This window comes from Abramis brama (genome assembly GCF_963993115.1).
Source record: "Abramis brama genome assembly, chromosome: 2".
NCBI lineage: Eukaryota > Metazoa > Chordata > Actinopteri > Cypriniformes > Leuciscidae > Abramis > Abramis brama.
This window is the reverse complement of record NC_139964.1, coordinates 25,761,417-25,786,932: the sequence shown is the minus strand read 5'-3', so window position 1 is coordinate 25,786,932 and position 25,516 is coordinate 25,761,417. Positions and strand designations below refer to the sequence as shown.

The 25,516-nt window shown below is 38.3% G+C and overlaps 2 protein-coding genes across 5 annotated transcripts in view; both read left to right on the top strand.

Annotated features, from left to right (window-relative positions):
* Positions 1 to 25,516, top strand: part of LOC311077893 (protrudin-like) — a 148,966-nt gene that overhangs the window by 77,944 nt on the left and 45,506 nt on the right. The gene's annotated exons all lie outside the window — the stretch shown is intronic.
* LOC311069637 (protrudin-like) lies at positions 7,734 to 13,819 on the top strand. The gene is made up of 4 exons (XM_084092931.1): positions 7,734 to 8,042; positions 8,233 to 8,485; positions 13,377 to 13,564; positions 13,679 to 13,819. Exons 1-4 carry the CDS (start codon positions 7,813 to 7,815, stop codon positions 13,776 to 13,778), a joined length of 771 nt encoding a protein of 256 aa, XP_083949057.1. The 5' UTR covers positions 7,734 to 7,812; the 3' UTR covers positions 13,779 to 13,819.

Genomic DNA, 25,516 nt, shown 5'->3' with positions numbered 1-25,516 from the left:
TTACAAACATGTAAGAAGATTTTTATTTTTATTCTTTTTTGTAAGATATACTGTGTAAGCATTCCATTATATACTTTTAAAGGATAGAATATAAAGGATAGAATGTTTTATACACTTTTATTCAGCTAAAACTATTGGTTTTAGTAAGCTTTTAAAAGAACAGAATATTTTCAACCTTAGTTAAATTGCTTTAGATTATATAAATTATATAAATTATATAAAAGATAGAATGTTTATGTAATTTTTATCTAAAATAATTGGTTTTAGTAGCTTTTTATTTTATACACTTTTATTCATCTAAAATAATTGGTTTCAATGTATGTTTTATTTTAAAGGATGAGATTATTTTGTGTGACATACGCTTCTCACTTTCACTGCGGTGGGGGCGCAGGTCTCTGACACAAGCCATATAACCACACACACACACATATAACTGGGACAAAGTTCAAACAACCGGCAAAAAAACATCTGTTCTATTAATATAGGTCAAAAACTAACCGTCAAAATTATGATTTAGTCCTAGCTAGGTCATAGTTCAAAACTAACTGTCATACAACATGATCGATAGGCTAGCAGGGTCAATAGGTTAATCCCATGACCGCATTCCGGAAGTTCAACCCGTCAATCATAAAGGTCACCGGAAGTTCAACCTGCCAAAAGGTCAAAGGTCAAAGTCGTAAATCATTTTGACATAAGCTACCCCATAAGTACTACTACGATGGAACCCAACAGAGAATAAGGTTTCAGATAACACCTGAAAAATCTTGCATCACAATAAGTATTGTGATTGTCAAAACATTTTAGTAACTAAACAGAAACATGTTACAATGTTTACATGGTACAATTTCTGGTAAGCTACGTTTTTTATTATTGCTTGACACAAATTTCACGATTTCAATTCAATTCTTGTGATTTAATTCAATATTGACTCATTTGGATAAATATTAGGTACACAAGATGGGTGTTAATTTTTCTTAAGAAAAAAACACTCACATAATGCTGTAAACATACAGAGAGCCCTATCAGCTGGAAGTATTATTTAAGGTTCAAAATAACTCAGATTAAACAATGCGTTTATATTATAATAACAACTTTATTTAATGATATATATAAAAAATATACTAAATATCTAATATAATACACATATTTAGCAAAATACTCTCTATAGCTCTTTTTTACTAGCCAACAAAAATGCTATATCCTATATATTATGGTCATTAAATGGCTTTCTTGAGGTAAATGTTGTGTGACAATTGTTCTCCAGCTGTTTTACCTCTTTCCGCGGTTGAAAAACACTGATTGATCGATATTATGTATGAGGAATATACATTTCGGTAAGTTGTACTGTATCTTTCAACATTGTTCATTCGTGTTTATTTACTATTAGCTAGTAGAGATGATCGGTTCACGTGCCGCTAGGGATCTGTCACGTCACATTTACAAGCGCCAAAACGTCACTGGTTACTCACGTAACCGTAGTTCCCTGACAGGAGGGAACGAGACATTATGTATGGGGAAATCCATTTTCCTCAAAATGCTGAAGCCTGATTTGAATAACTCTTTTGCTTGCAAATAGCCAATGGCGCCCGCGCCCTCACCTGATTGGCTGACAGCCTCCAATATAGGTGACAACGGGCGCCAAAAAACCTCAGAATCTTTCGACTGAACGAGAGCTAATGAGGCTGAAGGCTTTTCACACGGCAGTCTACGTAATGTCTCGTTCCCTCCTCTCAGGGAACTACGGTTACGTGAGTAACCAGAGACGTTCCCTTATCGAGTCGGACATTACGTATGGGGAACATATAAAACCCCTGCCATGTGGAAGTTGGCCCAGCTCGATCGAGCCCCTGTAGAGCACAAGCACTCAGACTGATAGCGCTAGCTCTAGGCAGGGTACCGGACCTGGTTGAAACACCCAAAGTATTCTGGCACAGAGCCAACTCGGCGTCAATGTCATCAGTATCTCCCCGAACCCAGCACTGAACTGGTGTGATATGGGGGAAAAATGCAGCAAACATGTTGGTGCTTTGAGAACATTGCCGGCTTATGAACGCGGGCGTAATAAAATGGCCACATAACAGTTAATGTGAATAATATCAACCGTATCTATTACTGCAGTAACTTGTCGCTGTCTATACGACCTGGTTGAAACCATGGTAGACACGCGCCAACCGGGGTGTGTCCTCAGGTGACTTAGTCACCCAATGGCTGCTCAGTTCTCTCCTCCTGCACTGACAGAACATGTGGTGCGAACGAGGGAATGTCCAGGTTATAAAATCTCGCAAATGTGTTGTGAGATGCCCAGCCCGCTGTGAAACAAATGTCTTGAATAGACATGCCTTTTGCCCAAGCCCATGATGACGCCAAACTCCTAGTGGAGTGGGCGCGCACCCCTATCGGACAATATGTTCCTCAGGAATCATAAGCTAGTTGCACAGCTTCCACAATCCAGTGTGATAGCCTCTGCTTCAACAGCGCGCTGCCTTTCTTGGCGCCCGCATAGCAGACGAAAAGCTGCTCTGAAGCTCGAAACTGACTAGTCCTGTTCACATAAGCACGTAGCATGCGCACAGGGCACAAAGCGCGCTTCTGTGACACTGAATTGTCCAGTTCAGTGGGACAAAACGCTTGAATTGTAATCACCTGGGCTCTGAACGGTGTTGAGAGCACCTTCGGTGTGTATCAGCGTCTAGGTATGAGTCTGACCATGCAACAATCCGGACCGAACTGCATACATTCACTGTTCACTGACAGGGCATGCAAGTCTCCCACTCGTTTCCCGCAGGCTAGCGTGAGCAGTAGTGCCGTCTTAACCGAGAGCACTTTAAGGTCGTTAGATTCGGCTGGCTCGAAGGGTGGGTTGAAGAGTGCACTGAGCACTAACGATAGATCCCAAACTGGCATCTGGTGAAGGGGAGGAGGATTTAGTCGCCTCGCTTAAAACTCTGAATCATGTTCACTCTGAATAAAATCACTCACATGGCTGGGCACTTGTAATGACACATCAAGGATGTTAAGAGGCTAAAGGCAAATTTTAACCCTCTGGGCTTCTTCGCCCGAAAACGGGCAAAAACTTGAACGTTTCAAATTGTTTAATTTTTTTGCTTCATCGGATGGGGGTGAAACTTGGTGACTTTTGTTTTATTACCTATATGAACACACAAAAAAATCAAGGAGATGATTCTGATATGTTAAAGGGTCGTAAAAAAAAAAAGTCACACTTAGCTTCCTCCCGCCCGAAAACGGGCGACATAGGAAATGAATGGGAAATACGAAAAAATAGGAAAACTCAGAGAAACTTTTGGTGGTACAAGCTACAGATCAGCCACTGTGCTGAAAAAAAGTGTACAGCAATGAAGGGGTGACACTCTAAAACATCAAGAGTGCAAATAAGACACCCTCCCCCCCACACACACACACACCCACACACACAAACACACACACACACAGAGAGAAATGAACTGGTAAGACTGAAACAGCAAATTTTGCCCCAAACTATATAAAAATTATATAATCATAATAACTCCAAAACTATAGCAAGGAGAGTCTAAAGGTAGGTATCGTTTGAAAGAACTCTTTTTAAATTTTTTGAAAATATTCTTCAAAATGTATATACATTACATTTGGACATTGTCCTGCCAAGAAACAGCGGATAAAAGACAATATATATATATAATTTTTATTATGATTTTGCATATCTTTCTTATTTGTCATGGAATAACTCAGGAAGGAAATGCGGTAGGAGGAAAATTCTTTTTTAGTGAAGTCCCCCTACATGTTAGCTGCACCTGGATAAAAAAATAATAATTTTTGGATAAAGGAATCAAAAGTTACAGCATTTGGAAAAGAGACAGCCTTTTTGTACAGTCTTTGACACCCCCTCATGGGCAATTTTTTCTCCATGAAGAATATCTTGTCATAAAAGCAATAGATTATGTTAATTTTGGGCTCATTTTAATTGTAATAATATGCTGTAAAAAATGAAGTGCCATTTTCAATTATCTGAGAATGTTTCATGAGCTGTATGATGTTTTTGACACATTGCAGTACATTATTTTATAGATTATGAAAAAAAAGAAATTCTATTTATCAGCAAATAACTCAGCAATACTTAAGAGTTTTTCAAAGTGGATACATTCACTGTAAAGTTCAGACTCTAAGCTTTCAAATGACATCAACCTTGTGTTAATCAAGGCAAGATTTCTTTAAAATATGGTAAAGAATATTTTCGCAGCTAGGTGGCGCCTGCTGGCGGTACACTCGGTTTTAGAGGGATTACTCAGCACTCGTTAGGAGTTAATACATGCATTAAAAAGCTGAGATACTAAGCTTTAAAATGATATATAATTTGTGTTGTTCCATTCAGTGGTTGCTTAGTAATAAAAAAAATTCTTTCCGAATGGGAATAAATCAAATAAATAAATAAAAAAGCTATAGGCCGCCTATAGGCGGTTATAAGACATGACACAAATTAATACATTTTGAAGCCACTAGATGGCGCTCTTCTCACTTGAAAAATTTTTTTTTTTAGGCCTGCACTCTATTTTGATGTGAAATGTTGCATTTATTGAAAAATAAAATAAATAAAATAAAAATATATATATTAATTCTAATGGAAAAAATAGCTCATAAAAATTATATAATTAATGCAAAGTATCATAAAAAATTCTAAAAATTCTAAATAATAATCAGAAAACATTATAGAACAAAAATATATTTGATTTGGTATCCTGGGAAAAAGTAAAGTAAAATTTGAAGGCTTCGCCCGTTTTCGGGCGGGAGGAAGCTAAGTGTGACTATTGTACGAAGAAGCCCAGAGGGTTAAAAAGAGGATAACAAGGTGTATAACAACATCGATTTTTGTCATTGTTCTCTGTACTGACAGCACTCCAAATTTACAAAAAAATTAGCTCAATGTTAAAATTGACTGGAGTTCTCCTTTAAGATGGAAAAATGCAGTTTTACAGATACTAGACACGTGACTGTCAAATGAAAGATTGGTATCAAAGAGCACACCCAGGTTCCTAACCGACGGCGAAGACTTAACAGAGCAGCCATCAATTGTTAGACAGTATTCTAGGTTATTACATGTGGACGTTTTTTGTCCAATAATTAGAATCTCTGTTTTTTCAGAGTTAAGTAATAGGAAATTACTAGTCATCCAATTTTTTATATCAGCTATGCATTCTGTTAATTTAGTGAATTGGTAAGTTTCATCTGGGCGTGAAGAAATATAGAGCTGAGTATCGTCAGCATAACAGTGAAAACTAATGCCATGCTTCCTAATGATTTCTCCTAATGGTAGCATGTACAGAGTGAACAGCAATGGTCCTAGTACTGAGCCTTGTGGTACGCCATACTGAACTTGTGATCGATGAGACATCTCTTCATTTACTGCTACAAACTGATAACGGTCAGATAAGTAAGATTTAAACCATGCTAAAGCAATTCCACTAATGCTAACATAATTTTCGAGTCTATTTAAAAGAATGTTGTGGTCGATAGTGTCAAATGCAGCACTAAGATCAAGTAACACTAATAGCGAGATACAACCACGATCAGATGATAAGAGCAAATCATTTGTGACTCTAATGAGGGCAGTCTCGGTACTATGGTACGGTCTAAATCCTGACTGGAAATCCTTTCAGATATCATTTCTTTCTTAAAAGGAACATAGTTGTGAGGATACTGCCTTTTCTAGTATCTTTGACAAAAATGGTAGATTCGAGATCGGCCTATAATTGACAAATTCTGTAGGATCAAGTTTTTTAACAAGCGGTTTAATCATAGCCAGCTTAAAAGTTTTCGGTACATATCCTAGTGACAAAGATGAATTAATGATATTAAGAAGAGGATCTGTGACCTCTGGAAGCACCTCTTTCAGTAGCTTAGTCGGTATAGGGTCTAACATGCATGTTGTCGATTTAGATGATTTAACGAGTTTAGTAAATTCTTCCTCTCCTATAGCAACGAATGAATCAAATTTTTCTTCAAGGAGACTACAATGCACTGCCTGGCGCGATACTGTAGTAGACGGTTGCATAGTTATAATTTTCTCCCTGATATTATCAATCTTGTTAGTAAAGAAGTTCATAAAGTCATTACTGCTGTGCTGCTTGGAAACATCTGGGGTTGAAGATTTATTTTTCGTTAGTTTAGTCACTGTTTCAAATAAATATCTAGGGTTTTGTTTATTTTCTTCTAATAGGGTTGAAAAATAAACAGATCTAGCAGCTTTTAAGGCCTCTCTGTATGCAATCGTGCTCTCTTTCCATGAAATGCGAAATACCTCTAGTTTTGTTTTCTTCCAGCAGCGCTCCATTTTTCTGGCTGCTCTCTTAAGGGCCCGAGTGTGCTCGTTGTACCACGGCGTTGGACTATTTTCTTTAATCTTCTTTAAGCGCAACGGAGAAACTGTGTCTAAAGTGCTGGAAAAGAAAGAGTTAAAAGTCTAGTTCTTCAAAGTTTTCTGGGATGCTGATATGATGAAACTGATTAGGAAGATTATTAATAAAGCAATCTTTAGTGGCAGAAGTGATAGGTCTAACATATTTGTAACATGGAGTCAGCTTTGCAGCCTTGGCTAAATGAAGTTTACACGAGACTAGATAATGATCTGAGATGTCATCGCTCTGCTGCAGAATTTCAACGGCATCAACATCTATTCCATGTGATAATATTAGATCTAGAGTATGATTACGACAATGAGTAGGTCCTGACACGTGTTGTCTAGCTCCAATAGAGTTCAGAATGTCTTTAAATGCCAATCCCAATGCATCTTTTTTGTTATCTACATATATATTAAAATCACCAACAATTAGGCTAGTACTTTATCTGCAGCCAATACTAGCTCTGATAGAAAATCAGCAAATTCTTTGATAAAGTCTTTATGGTGCCCTGGTGGCCTGTATACAGTAGCCAGCACAAATCTCAAACGTGATTTATCATTTATACTATATATTGTTACATTTAGCAACAGCACTTCAAAAGAATTATATTTAAAACAAGATTTCTCAGTAATTCTGAAGATATTACTATAAATTACAGCAACACCTCCCCCTTTGCCTTTCAGACGAGGTTCATGTTTATAACAGTAATCTTGCAGGGTGGACTCATTTAAAGTAATATAATTGTCTGGTTTTAGCCAGGTTTCTGTCAAACACAGCACATCTAGATTATAGTCTGTAATCATATCATTAACAATGAGTGCTTTTGGAGTAAGGGATCGAATATTCAGCCACCCGAGCTTTATCATTTGTTCATCCGAATTATATCTGTTTTTTATTTGTTGAACATCAATTAAATTTTTACCCTTGAATGGGTTTAGGAGTTTTTTGTATGTCCTAATTCGGGGAACAGACACAGTCTCTATAGGATGATAGCTAGGTGAAAGAGGCTCTATGTGATGGGATTTATCTGACCTGGGTGACGCGAGGCCGCTAGCAGACGGTCGGTTTAGCCAGACAGTCAGTCTGCTTCCTGACCTGAGCCCCAGACTGTCATGTTTGATCTCTAAGACTATGTGCCATATTACTAGAGAGAAGAGCAGCACCATCCCAGGAGGGATGAATGCCATCTCTTTTCAACAGGTCAGGTTTGCCCCAAAAACATTCTATATTATTTTGGGGACAAAACCGCGACAGCCAGCCATTGAGTGAGGACAATCTACTACCTATCTCATCACTCTGCCGAACAGGAAGGGGGCCAGAGAAAATTACAAATTACAGTTAATTTCATCCACAGATGTGAGTCTCTTGACTGTCACGTGTGTACAGAGATAAACACAGTGTTGATGTTCTCTGATCTCCCAGCATGCAGTGCACAGCCTCCTCTCCTCATGAGCTCCCACAGACGGGCAGCGATCGGGCCAAACTCACCCAGTTGCCCGCCAAGGACTCGTCCTCCATAGACAGCGCCTCTGAGCTGGGCGGCCCCAGAGCGCTGACCTTTGACCTGCTGAACATGGTGATGTGCTTCAAGCGGATGGCCATCTTCCTGGATCCCGTCACAGACACGCTGGAGGTGCTGCGGTTCCTGCTCGGGTGAGACACGGCCCTTACAAATCACTCTGACATCTGCACATCTCACGCTGCTTCTGTACTTCAGGAGACTGTATCATGTGACTCTCATCAGAAGGCTTTTGTGTTTGTTCTAGCCTGTTGTGAAACGCATCTCTGAGTTGTTTTTGCTGCTGTGTGTCCCAGTGTTCAGCTCTGATGCTGTGTGTTTTAGGTGGAGGATGCCGCTGTGCTCCCTGTCGATCTGCGTTCTGCTCAACATCCTCTTCCTCACGCTGAGTGAAGGTGAGACACCAGTAGACGGCCGTAAATGTGCACAAATATTCTCACACAGGAACAGTTATGGCATAATAAGTGTGGTTAACCCTATAAAGCCGACTGTATTATACTTGATACACACATTTCTAAGGGCTTTAAATGATCAACATGACACGATGTTGCACTCAAACTACTACATGCCTTCTGTCGTCTGATGGATACTTTATATTCTTCTAGCAAGTAAAAGGCCTTTAATATAATTGTTCAATGTAATTCAAGCCTTCAAATTGTGGTTCTTGTGTCTTTTTGCTGTGAAATATAAAATGAGTTTCATAAAGTAAATGTGAGAATAGCTTTTAGTTTGTTAGTAATATTTCAAGATGATCATTTTCTGGACTGAAGTGACTCAGGTTTACTAGATTATCCATAAATATATTTTTTAGAAAAATTATGTTCAAATGTATCAAATATGATCATCAGGCTTTTGAGGAAGCTTTATTTGTTCATCCCTCAAATGTCATTGAATTGCATTACATTATATGTTTTAAACAGAGGCGGACAGAGTACACAGCTTCATTACTTGAGTAAAAGTACAGATACCCCTTGCTAAATTTTACTCAAGTACAAGTAAAAGTACTACAGTCAGATGTCTACTTAAGTAAAAGTACTAAAGTACTTGTTTTTAAAAGTACTTGAGTATCAAGGGTACAAGAGTACATTTTCTAAATATTGCATTACTACTGCCACAGTGCTTACATTGGTAAACACAGCAAACACTTGAAGCGAAAACTATCATTAACTTGTTCAGAAAATTGAAATAGTCTGGCGAGGTGGGGCCATGTACGGAAGCCCTGAACCGCAACGTAAAAAAAAAAAAAAAATCCGTAAAAAAAATAAAAAAATTAGGCTACGTAAAAAAAAATAAAAAAAAATTATGTAAAAAAAAAAAAATGCTATCATTTCGAGATTAAAGTCGAAATATTTCGAGATTAAAGTCGAAATATTTCGAGATTAAAGTCGAAATATTTCGAGATTAAAGTCGAAATGTTTCGAGATTAAAGTCGAAATGTTTCGAGATTAAAGTCTTCCGTAGAAGTTGTGTGTGTGCTTGCCGTTATTTCACATTGCCGCACAGGCATTCATGCGTGTGTGTGTGTGTGTAAACTGGATCTACACAAAATAATAGCTTTTTACTTTTATCTGGGCTTTCAACAAAGGGATATTCTACAGGTCTACCAGCATGGCATTAGGCTATAGGACTTTATAAAATATACTGTCAGACTGGATCAAGATATCCAACTTTATGAATGAATGAATGAATGCATGAATGAGGCATTTATATAGCGCTTTCATATGTCTACTGTAGGCCTACACTTAAAAGCGCTTTACAATCATTTCAGGGAATCTTTCCTCAACCACCAGGTTATTATATTTGAGGAAATCACGGGATCCGGCCAAATGATTGGATACAGAATGATGCACTTAAAATGTATCCAGAACGTACGGTGTCTAAGACGGCAGTTCGACTTCACAAGCGCATGTATTTACACACACACACACGCACGCACACGCATGAATGCCTGTGCGGCAATGTGAAATAACGGCAAGCACACACACAACTTCTACGGAAGACTTTATTCTCGAAACATTTCGACTTTAATCTCGAAAGATTTCGACTTTAATCTCGAAACATTTCGACTTTAATCTCGAAACATTTCGACTTTAATCTCGAAACATTTCGACTTTAATCTCGAAACATTTCGACTTTAATCTCGAAACATTTCGACTTTAATCTCGAAATTATAGCTTTTTTTTTTTACATAATTTTTTTTTTTTTACATATTTTTTTTTTTTTACAGATTTCTTTTTTTTTTTTACGTTGCGGTTCAGGGCTTCCGTAGCCATGGGTTCGGGATGATATTTTTTTCCCAGGATGGTAGGGGAAGACTCATGAATATTCATTAGGGAAGTCATCCCTGATTGGTCTGATGACCTACCCCTAACCCCGCCCCTAAACCTACCCGTCACTGGGGTTAAGACCAATCAGGGATGACTTGCCTAATGAATATTCATGCATGAGTCTTCCCCTACCATCCTGGGAAAAAAAAATACTCCCGGGATGGACCTGCTGCGTCTTCATCCATGGTTTCATCTCTTATCTAAATCTGACCATGGAGTTGACTTTGGCGGAAAGCTGAAGGTGATTGCTGATAGGCTGTCCCAATCAGTGGCGCCTGCACAATCCAATCACATTTGAGAGGGAAACAACAAATTGAGGGTTTCCGAGATGTTTCTTTTTTCCTTTTTTTTTTTTAATTTTTTTTTTAGAAGAAGTAACGGGTACTCACAGTTATGGATAGAAATGTAGTGGAGTAAAGAGTACAATATTTGCCTCTCAAATGTACTTGAGTAAAGTCATGAGTACTCCCCAAAAATGATACTCGAGTAAAGTACAGATCCCTCAAAATTGTACTTAAGTACTGTACTCAAATAAATGTACTCCGTTACTGTCCGGCTCTGGTTTTAAAACTACAGAGCTTTGATCATAAAACTATCATTTGATATCATCAGATATAGAGTGACGACTGATATTAAATAGGGGTAGGAGAAAAAATCGATTCTTAGATGCATCGCGATGCGGACGTGGACGATTCTGAATCGATTCACAAATGTAAAAAAATCGATTCTCTAAAAATGTATTTATTTATTTTTTTAATAACGTAATATTGACGGAACGCAAAAGGCGGAACTCTAAGCGGACGTGCAGTGCGCGTGCAGTCTGTGGCGCGCACATAACAGACGCATGATGGCTGAGCGCCAAATTCGAACGGCACCCTCTTCGTTAAAAGCTAACGTATGGAAAATTGGCAATTTCATTGTTACCTATTTAGTATTTTTTGTATGAAAGCTGCTTTCAGTATTTAGTTTTCACATCAATATACTGTAAACCGATCTGTTATACGTACGTTATACTGCCCTGCAATATGTGCAATGCCAGTCACAAAAAGTTACATTTTAACTGTGCTCTCTGCAGATGTTCATTCACTTTTTTTGTATAAGCTGTTTTTGATTGTGGTATACAGCAAACATTTCAAGTCATAACTCTTTATTATTTAGTTGTGTATAAGAGCGGCTTTGTATGTTACTAATTATTCAGAATATGTGTAAGTCAACAAGCATTATATGAGAGCTGCTGGTACATAATTCTATATTTTTGAACAAAAACTGTTTGTGAATTTGCTACAGCAAAATGTTTTTTGTCTGAAGGATTATATTGCTCATTGGAAATAACAAGAGGATGTTGGTTAGAAGTCTATTATTAAATGCTAGAGATTCAGAATATGTTGAAGTTTGTATTAATTTACTACAAGTACGCTGCTAGTACAGGCACACATTTATTTTCCTGTTGGTTCTTTGCAATGTTCAAATCACTTCCATTTGTTTTATTAATAAAATTGATATGGGAAGTTGGAAGTAAGTTCGTTATGGGTCATCATAAATACTTTGCTTTAAAAGTACCAAGTAAGTAAAAAAAAAAAGAAAAAAATTGTTAAAGGAGAACTCCGGTCAATTTTAACATTGAGCTCATTTTTTTGTAAATTAGGAGTGCTATCAGTACAGAGAACAACGACAAAAATCGGTGTTGCCTACACCGTGTTATTCTCTTTTTAAAATTTGCACCCTGTTGACTTCAATGGGGCAAGTTTTAAACCTGCTTTTAGCCTCTTAACCAGAGGCGGACAGAGTACACAGCTTCATTACTTGAGTAAAAGTACATATACCCCTTGCTAAATTTTACTCAAGTACAAGTAAAAGTACTACAGTCAGATGTCTACTTAAGTAAAAGTACTGAAGTACTTGTTTTTAAAAGTACTTGAGTATCAAGAGTACATTTTCTAAATATTGCATTACTACTGCCACAGTGCTTACATTGGTAAACAGAGCAAACACTTGAAGCGAAAACTATCATTAAATTGTTCAGAAAATTGAAATAGTCTGGCAAGGTGGGGCCACGGCTTGGCACATTCCCGGGATGCGATATTTTTTTTCCCAGGATGGTAGGGGAAGACTCATGAATATTCATTAGGGAAGTCATCCCTGATTGGTCTGATGACCTACCCCTAACCCCACCCCTAAACCTACCCGTCACTGGGGGTCTTATGACCTCCCTATCCCCGCCCCTAAACCTACCCGTCACTGGGGTTAAGACCAATCAGGGATGACTTCCTAATGAATATTCATGAGTCTTCCCCTACCATCTTGGAAAAAAAAATATCGCTTCCCGGGATGGACCTGCTGCGTCTTCATCCATTGTTTCATCCATGGTTTCGTCTCTTATCTAAATCTGACCATGGAGTTGACTTTGGCGGAAAGCTGAAGGTGATTGCTGATAGGCTGTCCCACTCAGTGGCGCCTGCACAATCCAATCACGTTTGAGAGGGAAACAACAAATTGAGGGTTTCCGAGATTTTTCTTTTTTCCTTTTTTTTTTTTTTAGAAGAAGTAACGGGTACTCACGGTTATGGATAGAAATGTAGTGGAGTAAAGAGTACAATATTTGCCTCTCAAATGTACTTGAGTAAAGTCATGAGTAGTCCCCAAAAATGATACTCGAGTAAAGTACAGATCCCTCAAAATTGTACTTAAGTATTGTACTAAAGTAAATGTACTCCGTTACTGTCCGGCTCTGCTCTTAACATCCTTGATGTGTCATTAAAAGTGCCCAGCCATGTGAGTGATTCCTTCAGAGTGAACACGGGTGAATCTGACTGCAGTAGATGTGAAAGATATTAATAAAAGTGATGTTATTTCAGCCAGCGCACATACCTGTATTTAAATAGCCTGATAACCTATGCGCATGAACTCGACAATCGACTACTGTGGACTTCGACCGAAAACAGGAAGAAAATACAGGTATGTGCGCTGGCTGAATTAACATCATTTTTATTCATATCTTTCACATCTACTGCAGTCAGACTCACCCGTGTTCACTCTAAAGGAATCACTCACAATGGCTGGGCACTTTTAATGACACATCAAGGATGTTAAGAGGCTAAAAGCAGGTTTAAAACTTGCCCCATTGAAGTCAACAGGGTGCAGGGTGCGTGGGTCTCTCTGCTGCTGCTGGCAGCCTCTGCTCCGGCTCTGCTGGGATACCTTGGCAACCGTTGCCAGGGCGCGACCAGCGAGATGGCAGTTCAGAAGAAGAAACACCATGCGGTCCAGCGGCGAGACCTGCAGACGGTCCACATGAGCAAACAGGAGGCCATGCTGGAGGTCAAGGGCATGTGAGTGAGCAGGACTGGGGCGTTTGAGTCATGACATCAGCACTGAGACTGAGAGATGAAGGGCTGTGTGTGTGTGTGTGTGTGTGTGTGTGTGTGTGTGTGTGTGTGTTACAGGCTGAAAGGGATAGACAACGTTTTGACCCAGGCGTGTGTGTGTGCAGAGTCTGTGTATAGAGTGTTTCACTGGGAGAACCACGCCGTGTCCTCCATGTGAGTATCGCAGAGATGCTCCAGAATCACAAGTTCTGATCTTCCTCTGTGAAAATGTACCATGGTAATCAGAGTTGCTGTCAAAATAGTCAATACATTTTTTTTTGTACTTTATTGTTACTTTGTTACTTCAGTGAAACTGTAATAACTTGATATTAACTTCCACTGTCCACAAAAACATAAAATAAAATAATATGATGATGATAATAATATGATATGATATGATATTATACATTTTAAAAATTATATTTGTGTGTTTTTAACGAGTAAAGTTTGATGACAAAGCCAGGTCTGAAATTTTAAAACAACTTTGAAAAGCTTGAAGTTTTTACTCAGAAAAAGTAAAAAAAAAATTGTACTAGAATGTTTTAGCCTGTTGCTAATAGGATTAAAACATTGCTAGTATGATAAGCATGTTAATAGCATTAATTAGCACTAGGGCTGTGAAACGATTAATCACGTATATATAAATACACACACACACATGCATGTATTTTTTTTTTTTAATTGTTATTTATATGTAAAATATTTATAATATTTAAAATATTATATCTATAATATTAAATAAATATTTATATTTACAATATTGAATTTAGAAAACTGGGTTAGATTTATCAAAGCAATATGCTGTAGAAAATGGGACACCACAGGGGAGTGTGATTAGTCCAACTTTATTCTCCATTATGATAAATGATATTTATTTAAATCTTCCAGGGGATATAGGGAGGTCTTTATTCACAGATGATGGTGCTTTATGGAAGAAAGGTAGAAATGTTGAGTATTTTAAAGAAGATGCAGGAAGAAATTTAACAAGTTGAAAATTGGGGAATAAAATGGGGATTTAAGTTCTCAGTGGAAAAATCAAAAGTATCAAAAAAAGAAATTGTTGGTCAAGGACTAGGCTTAGGTGTAATTTATCTATTTATTTTTATGAAATGTATATTAACATTATTTGTTTGCAAACATACTTTTGGGAAATGCAAATTGAGTCATGTATATAATATGTATAATAAGCATGAAAAGTAGCCTTGATGTTATGATTAATTCACTTTGAGCAATGAATCCAAAAAACTGCATTTATGGGGGGTTTTTTGTTAACCAGATTCTTTATTCAGGTTTTGAGTTCTCATAATTTACGCTGATGATCATCATAATAATACTACAGTTTATTGTATTTATATTTTAGGGTATACCATTCACAGATGTGGATTAGATTGCAGAGCAAAGCAGCGTTTCCACTGTAACTCAATGCTGTTACATAAACCTTCATGAATGTCACGTTTTGGGTTTGTTCTTGTCATGTTTCTGTGTCATGTCTTGTTTCCATGTCTGTCATGTGATTCCCTGTTTGTCATGTGATCCTGCCATGTCTTGTCATTGGTTAATTGTCTGATCATTGTTCACAGGTGTCCCTTGTTTTGTCATTAGTCTGTGTATTTAAGCCCTCATGTTTGCCATGTGTCTTTGTCAAGTATTGTTTCCTGTAATTCTGCTGTAGTGTAAGTTTCATGTTCATGCCATGCCATGTTTTTGTTTCATGTTTTATTTTAGTTACAATAAACTGCACTTGGGTTCTCATCTTTCAACTTGCCTCTAGTGATGGCAAAATCGAGGCCTCGTGAACCAATGAAACAGTTGAACCAAATGTGCCATATTGTTTCGAGGCTTCGAATCAATCCGACACCCGTCTCAACGGTGACACCTAGTGGTCACTTGCAGGTGTTGATCTGAAACAACCTTGACGAGCCATTAAAAAAATGTGTTGTTTTTTTATTATTATAATGTTCTAATATGTGAAGCTTGTAACATATAGGCTCCTCACTGTGCATAATGTTATTTTGGTCATGAAAAATGAATATTAATAAAAGAAATCAAGCCACAATGTCTCACTTTTTTAGATATTTTTATTCAAAAATATTAATTTATCTGCTGTGGAAGGACTTAGCCTACTTCTTTTTTTACAGATAATTTCTCCAGCCTTTGAAAAAATCCTCTCACAAAAACCCACGAGGTCAAAATGCGTTTATTTCACTTTTATACAGATGTGCGATTGTGTGGTCTGTTCCCGACCGTTCCAATCAAACGCTGATTCGGCGGACCACACCTGATGAAACACTTAGTGAAACACTTCGAGGCTTCGTTTGGTCATAGTCACGTGACATGGGTGTTTCGAATCACGCTTCGGATCAGTGTTTCGACACATCTGCGCTTCGGGATCTCGCAAAGCTTCGGAACGACTGTTTCGCTTCAGCCATCCTTACTTGCCTCCAGTGGATCCTTATTACAATGAAGCATCTGTTTGCACGGGTAAGCACTCAGTTGTTCCTTCACTAACACCAACCACACAATACACTTAAAAATCTTATCACCACAAAATAATTGTTATAATTGTGGCAAAATAATTTGCCTGTAAGGCGTACTCAATGGGAAGACTGAAAAGTTGTTTCCTCAGAGGCCCGTCTACCTTGACCAAGAAGAACAACACCCTTTTTGCTCTTCTGAAGTCAGCACTGCAAACACCAACACAACTGAGCTTCACAGATGAAGTGCAGTTCATCTCTAGTGTTCTATGTCCAGAGGTATGCATAACAATATAATGTATTTGTGCATGTTTCTGCACTTTCAAACCCTAATGTATGCTGCTTATGTACAGACCTGTGTATATTTTAATTAACCATTTTCTTCTGATAGCGCATCATGGCCTGGTGGACTGCAGGATTTGTCTCTGCATGATCCTTCTTCTCTGGTCCGGATTTTCATCACAGGGAAGAGTAGAAAATGTATTTGTCCAATGTATCCTTTTTTAAGCGTGAACATCATTTCTGTTAACCCAGCAGTGATTATGTTCTCCATTTACTATTTCAGTGAAGTGGAAGAATTGAATAGAGGGATAGAGAAACAATTGAGAAAAGAGGGGAGAACATCCAATTGGTAGATAGTGCTGCTGCATTCTTCACATTCTGGCCTTTAAATATTTAAAGGTCAGCAAAGTCATATCAATAACATGGTATTTCTATTCATATTTCTTGCATCTCTAGTTTTTTTTCTCAGTTCAGAGGGGCTTTATTGACATGAAAGTTTTAAGAACCTTTTGTTCCCATCAAAATTTGTTATATCTTTTATCTTTATATCTGCACGTTTCAGATAATTTCCTCATTACTTTCAATCTACAACTCAATACCTGTGCTTTCAGACGAAACCTGCGCTCACTTTCTCCCTCCCATCTTTCCTCTGCTGTGTCATCTTCTCTTCCCTCACCCTCATAATTCTCATCTCTGGATGTGAATACCACAACGGATAATTTATGCTCCATTTTAACTTCTTCTATAGACAATATCTGCCCTCTCTCCTCCAGGCCAGCATGTGTTTCTCCCTCTAACCCCTGGTTATCTGATGTTCTTTGTGAGCACCGGACCAAACTCAGGGCAGCGGAGAGAAATGGTGCAAATCAAAAGACACATCTGACCTGAGTATGTATCAATCTCTGCTCTCTTCCTTTTCTGTTGATGTTCATGCTGCAAAATCTTCACACTTTTCAAGACATTCGACTCTCTCCTCTATCCACCTCCTCCACCACCCGCCTCCTCTTTAACTGCTGATGATTTTGCTCATTTCTTCACCAACAAAACAATAACTATCAGCAGTCAGTTCTCAGCTCCACACACACAGGAACCCAGACCAACCTCTCCCACAGCCAATAACCTTCTCTTCTCCTTCTCTCCACTAACCGAGGAAGAAGTATCTAAACTTCTCCTCTCCAGCCATCTTACCACCTGCCCTCTAGACCCCATCCCCTCACACCTTCTACAAGCCACTCTCACACACTTCTACCAGCACTCGCACACATCATCAACTCATCCCTCCATACTGGCGTTTTCCCTACAGCATTCAAGCAGACTCGGGTTACTCCACTGCTTAAAAACCCACATTAAACACATCACTTGTAGAGAATTACAGACCTTTCTCTCTTCTACCATTCATTGCGAAAACATCTGAATGAGTTGCCTTCAACCAAGTATGATATTTCTTGTCTCAGAATAACCAGCTGGATGTCAACCAATCTGGCTTCAAGGAAGGGCATTCAACTGAGACTGTATTACTGTCGGTAACAGAAGCCCTACGGATCGCAAAAGCTGCTTCCAAATCCTCAGTTTTCATTCTCCTGGATCTGTCTGCTGCCTTCGACACTGTGAATCATCAGATCCTTCTGTCCACCCTCTCATCACTGGGCATCACAGGAACTGCTCTCCACTGGTTTGAGTCCTATCTCACAGGTAGATCTTTCTGGGTTGCATGGAGAGGCGAGGTATCCAAAGCACATCAGCTGACCACAGGGGTTCCTCAGGGTTCAGTGCTGCCTGGGACCCCTCCTCTTCTCCATCTACACCACATCACTGGGACACATCATACAGGCACATGGTTTCTTTTACCATTGCTATGCTGATGACACAGAGCTCTTCCTCTCATTTCAACCAGATGATCCCACAGTAGCTCCACGGATCTCAAGCTGTCTGGCGGACATCTAGGCATGGATGAAGGAACATCACCTGCAGCTCAACCTGGCAAAGACTGAGCTTCTCGTCCTCCCTACCAATCCGTCTCTACAGCACGACTTCACGATCCAGCTAGATTCATCATCAATCACCCCATCAAGGTTGGTCAGAAATCTTGGAGTAATATTTGATGACCAGCTGACCTTCACAGACCACATTACAAAGATCATGCAGGTTTGCACTGCACAACATCAGGCCTTTCCTAACTGAGCATGCAACACAACTTCTTGTCAAGGCCTTGGGTCATTTCTAGGCTTGATTACTGCAATGCTCTTCTGGCTGGACTTCCATCATGTGCAACTAAACCTCTACAAATGATTCAGAACGCTACAGCTCGTCTTGTCTTCAACAAGCCCAAAAGAGCCCCCATCACTCCTCTGTTCATCTCTCTGCACTGGCTACCACTCGCTGCTCGCATCAAGTTCAAGGCATTGACGCTTGCTTACAGATCTAGCACAGGCTCAGCTCCCTCTTACCTTCACTTGCTCCTACGAGTCTCAAAATCAGTCTCCAGAACATTTTCATTCCCGGAATGCAGAATCCCTGACAACATTCAAAAGACAGCTGGAAACTCATCTCTTCCGTGAGCACTTAACCTCTTTAAAAAAAAAAAAAAAAAATTTTTTATATATATATATATATATATATATATAATTTTTTTTTTTTTTTTTTATATATATAATAGTTTTTGCCTCTTCATGATGACTGGCTTGCTTTAGTCCTCATTTGTAAGTCGCTTTGGACAAAGGCGTCTGCTAAATGTAAATACCTTTAAACAGTACAGTAATATGAACATTAATTGGTATGAATATTGATATAATAATTTTTGTATCGTATATAATGTGTGTGTGCTCTGTGGTCATTAAGATCTTTTAAATATGAAATTTAAAATTTAAAAGTTGAACATGTTCAACTAAATCAACTAAAACCTTATTTCTCTCTTTCTCTCTCCGCCTTTCTCGCTCTTAGGAGTCAGTGAAGACGTTGTTGTTTAAGTTCTTTCTATGTGGTTCACGTCATGAACAAATTTGTTTTTGTGTGTGCTCAACTGTTATTATATATTATTTTATAAAATATACACAATCTTAAATTTACTCCCAGAGTCATCGCTGTGTCTTCCCTCCGTACTTTAAAATATGTGGTTGATCTAGTGAATGAAAAGGCAATAATACCATGAGTCCTTGTTTATTTTACTTGATGAGTTATTATAAGTAGAATATAATATAATATAAGATATAAGATAGTTATATATTATGCTATTAGTCACAATAATTACTCAACATTCAGCTCTTAGCAACCAGGTTTAATTACAAGAAAGAAAGTATTATTTGTAATAAACAAAATAAATCTTTAAAACTCTTAAGTAGTTAGAATTGGATGGAAATACTGTCTTGGTTGCACTTTTTTCAGTCCTCGCCAGCAGCCATATCACCCTGTAGCCCAAGACTGGTTCCCCACTGAAGCTAAGCAGGGCTGAGCCTGGTCAGTACCTGGATGGGAGACTCCTGGGAAAACCAGGTCACTGCTGGAAGAGGTGTTAGTGAGGCCAGTAGGGGGCGCTCACCCTATGGTCTGTGTGGGTCCTAACGCCCCAGTCTAGTGACGGGGACACTATACTGTCAAAGGGAACCATCCTTCGGATGAGACGTTAAACCGAGGTCCTGACTCTCTGTGGTCATTAAAAATCCCAGGATGTCCTTCGGAAAAGAGTAGGGGTGTAACCCCGGCACCCTGACCAAATTTGCCCCTTGGCTTCTGTCCATCATGGCCTCTAATCATCTGATCGGCTTCATCACTGTCTCCTCTCCACCAGTAAACTGGTGTGTGGTGCGCGTTCTGGCGCAGTATGGCTGCCGTCGCATCATCCAGGTTGATGCTGCACATTGGTGGTGGTTGAGGAGATTCCCCCTTCCATGTAAAGCGCTTTGAGTACCCAGAAAAGTGCTATATAAATGTAACAAATTATTATTATAGGGTCCTGGAAATGCGGTTCTCCGACTCAGTAGGTGGCGCTGTTAAACATCTCGCCACTTATATCAAAGTTTCCTTCATTTAGATTTTCTTGAGGAAACATTGTGTGTCCTCCGATACATTTCCAATGAGGTGAGTGTTACAGATACAGTTTAAGTAATCGCTTACATTTTTCTACATAGGCCTACACTTTATGGTTTAAAGTAGAATAGTGAATTTGCATTCAGAATGCCAATTCTTCTTACTAGAAATGATAGCAGAGTGAGTCTATAGACAAACAGTGTTAAACGTTGTGTTGTGACAATCTTTTAAAAACAATAGTTAAATTTTTGTATTTGAATATTTAGCTCCTGATATCATATTTATGAAAGATTTTTAAAGACTTGGTTTTCTCTAATAGATTTATCAGCACAATATAAAACTGTCTTTCAAGTGTTTTTGGCATAAAGTAAAGGAATACTGACTGTAAATAATGTGGTGCAATGCGATGATATTCACGAGTTTAGGCCATTTCTGCTCTTACATTTATCCTCAAAACGTTGCCAAAGAGTCGCAGGTATTGAATGTAATGGGTTATCAATATAACTATGTGGTTTTACAGATACTTTTTACTTTTCATGCACATGGATCCATTTCGTGATTTCCTGAGAATGACTAGTGGTAATTAATAAATATTCTAAATTCCTTTATGTTCTTTTTCAGTTCATTTAAAGGTCCCATATTGTACACCTTTCTGAGGTTTTATTTTAGGTATTGATTTTTAATTTTAGGTTTTGATATATTCTTAATAATATATATTTGCGGTATAATTACCAAAAACCATCCCAATATATTTTTACAGCTCCTTTCTCAGGAGCTCTGCCTAGAACAGGTCGATTTTGGCCTGTCTACTTAATATTCATTAGCCTCTCTTCTGATTGGCCTGTTGTTGACTGAGTGACGCACAGCCAGACCAACTACAAGTGACTCGGGTCATGTATGCTGTAGCCTGCTGTGGCTTGGTGATGCTCACAAGGTAAATAAAACACCTGTAATGATGGTGATAATTTATTTGTTATTAAAGGCACACTATGCAAGATTTGTACTTTAATATAACAGCTTCAAAGTCATTTTGATGGTAAACGAACTCGTACTAGGGCGAATCATCCCGATAGCAAAGCGGGGGGGGGCATGAAATACTTGAGTGCTTGGCTGCAATGGTCAAAGAAGAAATTATTCAAGAAGTTAAAACGAGCAAGCAGTTTTCAGTTATTGTTGATGAAACTAAAGATGTTCAGAAAAAAAGAGCAAATGTCATTTGTTCTGAGAAATTTTTACCAAGGTGTGGTTCATGAAAGCTTTCTGGAGTTTGAAGTGGCAGAACACCTGGATGCTGCCGCCTTAAGTGACAAGATTATATTCTTCCTCGAGAAGCATGGGCTGGAGTACAAGAAAAACCTTGTAGGCCTCTCTCTCTCTCTCTCTCTCTCTCTAGGGCTACGATGGCGCAGCTGTGATGCGCGTGGTACATGCAGGTGTTCAAGCAAAAATAAAAGTAGCCAAACATGCCTTCTATGTTCACTGTAGTGCACACTGCTTGAACTTAGTTATAGTAGACGCTGTAAAAAGTGTGGCAGATGGAGGAAACTACTTCTCATTATTGGAACGACTGTATGTATTCATGTCTGGGTCTTATGTACATAACAAATGGCTGGAAGTGCAGCGGGAGATGTTCGATGGTGCACCAAGGGAACTCCAACGGCTAAGTGATACACGTTGGGCCTGTAGGCACATAGCATGTCGCAATGTTATGGACAGGTTTGCCTGCAATAGTACAGGTGCTTGAAGAGATCGCATCTGAGAACCATCCACAAAGAGCTGTAGAAGCAAGAGGGATATTGGCTCAAATTGATCTGAATTTTGCTGGATCTCTTGTTCTGTTCAGAAAGGTCCTGAGTGACTCCAAGTTTTTATCAGACATGTTCCAGTCTAAAACAGTGGACTATGCTAAGGCTGTTGAACTTATTGAAGCACTTAAAGAGACACTGGTCCAGTACCGTAGTCAAGCCTCTTTTGAGGAAATGTGGAGTGAAACACTTGATTTATGTCTACGAAGTAACATTGATACAACTTAGCGAAAACCAAAGAGGCCAAGACAGACAGCAAAGGTGCTTCAGGATACTGTCATCCACTGCACCTTGGGACAGCATGTAGTTCCAGATAGCAAACACACTTTTTGTGTCTCTGTGTACTATCCAGTTCTGGATAACATGGTTGGAGAAATAGGAAGAAGAATTTGAACACGAATTGTAACATTATGCAGGGTGTCCAGGCACTAAATCTGTCAAGTCCAACTTGTTTGAGAGAGGAGGCTGTTCTGTTATTGGCTGAAGCTTATGATTCAAATATTGAGGATCTCAAAAACGAGTTACATCAGACGAGGAGAGGACTAGACAGACAAAAGGGGGGAAAGGAGAGTCCTACCACTCTAATGGAGTTCACTCAGTTTTTGGACCCATACCAGGATGTGTTTTATGAGTTGTTCAGGTTGTGTAAAATAGCAGTTGTTTTACCTGTGAGCAGTGCATCCTGTGAATGAAGTTTTTCATCTCTCAGGCTCATAAAGACTTATTTGCGGTCAACTATGACAGAAAAGAGACTATCGAGTTTGGCTGTACTCAGCATTGAATCAAAACGCACAAGGGCATTAGATCTAGATACATTTGTGAAGCGTTTTGCTGAGTAACATGGAAATCACCGCATTCAGCTGTTAAAGGCATGACAACTTAATGTTATGCTCACTGGTGAGCCTTTACAAAGCTGTTAAAATGATGACCTCAACAGAATCTGTACTTTTAAATAAACTTTTTTGTACTTTAAGTGTTTATATGTTTGTTTTGGCAACTGAGAACCTTTAATAAAACCATAAGTGTGAGAAACAAAGTTTAAAATGTGACACTGGTGTAAATGGTGTAAATCCTGCTGAACATGAAGCAGTGTTGTTATTGTTGTTGTTTTATAATGTTTCTTCTTTTGTATATACAGTATAAAACTGTCCAGAAACAGCCTGTATGAACCTACTCACAAAATGTTTTCGTACTTTTTCATACTGGGAGCTAAATGTATTTTTATGTGACTTCTTTTCAGGTTTGTGGAGATTTTGATGTAACATACCCTTTGTAACTCTGTGAGCCTTTTTGTTGATTTGCTGATACAGCAGCTCATATTTACATGTATGAAATGTCCCTTTCATGTCTCCTTAACCCTTTATAGGGCACTCATTGAAATACTTGGAAATTCTAAATTTCAACCATAGAGTGTTATTGGAGGATATTATAAGACTTCAAAACATTTGTGAGTTTTTAAAAAAATATATTTTTTTAGGTTGGAAATCAAGGGCAATGAAGTTACCATTCCAGTCCAGTCCTGGTTCCTCGCCAGTCTAGGGTAATGTTTTTCCCTTAAAAAGTGTATATATAAAAATATAATAAAAACACATAAACTTGTTACAAACATAAAAATATTTATTTAGTAACATTTTAAATTATTATTAGGAACATTTTAAATTAAATTATTATTAGGAACATTCATTAAATTAATGAATAGGGTATTCATTTATGGTTTGTGCTCCTAAGAACATCTAATATGATTCATATTTTATAAATGCACATTTGTGCATTTATAAATGTTATAAATAAATGTATACATTTATAAAAGATCTGTACTACTGATCTTTGGTATGGTCAAGTACTGGTGGTACCACTTATTTTAGCAGTAATAAGTCTCACAGTAAAAAAAAAACACCAATACATGGCATTTAACTATGATAAAAACTGTTTCAAGGGCATAAAACTTACACATAAAGGGTAAATATATAATAAGAAGTGCAAAATATCATTATAAGTATTAAAAACTGTTATAAAGGTCATAAAACTGACCAAAACCACACATATTTCAATATCTATGGCAATATAAAATGTCTATAAATGTGTTACGTTTCCCACTGGATCACTTTATAATGTTATTCAAACCTGTGATAACATCCAATGCACTAGTAAATACTATTGTCCTACGTTATAATCATAGACTGTGGTTATAATGCATTATTTGTAGAAAAAATACCCTAGTACGGCTTTTCTATACGCATAGGGCGTATGTCTAAATATGGACATTCGCTAATCTTACGTGAACAGGGCGTATGATCAAATATGGTCTCACCATTTTTCATGCCACAAATGTCAATACTTCCAAGAAATCTATGCAAACAACACCTATCTCAACATGTTGCACAACTGTTCAACCATAGAATGTGTGAGTTTCATCAACTCTCAATTTTTTGTTTTGAAGTTATTAGCGCTGATGTGAGAGTAGGTAGTAGCGCATAACCTCACTTTCCAATATCCGGAGTTTGAAATGCTCCGCGCAACTTCTGATTGGTCAGATGCCATCATGTGACTATCAGTGACGTAACCTGATCTTCGCTGATTGGCTAGGAGAAATCTATGTGCTCATATGACAACGCAAACAGGCAGGGGAGACTCAGTTTGAATGCGCGATTAAGTTACCAAATATGGTTCCTCGCCCGATTTAACTGCTGTGAATATTGTATATACTGTACTGTATTTCTCATCACTTTTTCAGGAAAGACCTCATCTGTCAAAAAAAATGTCAAGTTACTGAGGGACAAATTGGGAGAATGTGTGTTCTGAGTAAACTTTGAACTTTGGGTTAAGATTGTTGAAGGGCAACATGCTAACATCGCTGCTGAAGGACTGCTACACTACAAACCTTCAATAAATTCTTCTCCCCACAAGAACTCTGGTCAAGCTTACTTATTTTATGTATTGGAGAAATCTAATACATTGGCGAGCCACCCAAACCACTGCTCGGCCAAATACACCAAAATCTAACAATTGCATGAGATTAAGTTTGTCTGTATGAGTTTGTAAATGGCAGCCTGTGCCCTTTTGTAGTGTGTACATACTATTTCTCATCAAACTGTGATAACTATGATTAAATTCAGTATGTATACATCTGCCATATGTTGCCACCCCTCAAAAATTACTGCCCCCCTCTCGCCACCCCATAAATATTTTTCTAGATCCGCACCCGATTAACAACACAATTATGCAGAAATCTACTCACCTTTTCTCTCTGAACTAGTGTCTTTGTGTCATTTGCATGTTGGATCTTTGGAATTGCTGTGTGTAAAGCAGCAGAAAGCTGTAGTAAACAGCCT

What these genes read in the sequence shown, in the direction of transcription:
- LOC311069637 (XM_084092931.1), top strand. Translation starts at nt 7,813, where the DNA reads ATGCAGTGCACAGCCTCCTCTCCTCATGAGCTCCCACAGACGGGCAGC. An exon ending in ACTACTACATGCCTTCTGTC is followed by an intron (nt 8,486 to 13,376) that starts GTCTGATGGATA and finishes AACAGGGTGCAG; the next exon opens with GGTGCGTGGGTCTCTCTGCT. An exon ending in ATGCTGGAGGTCAAGGGCAT is followed by an intron (nt 13,565 to 13,678) that starts GTGAGTGAGCAG and finishes TGTGTGTTACAG; the next exon opens with GCTGAAAGGGATAGACAACG.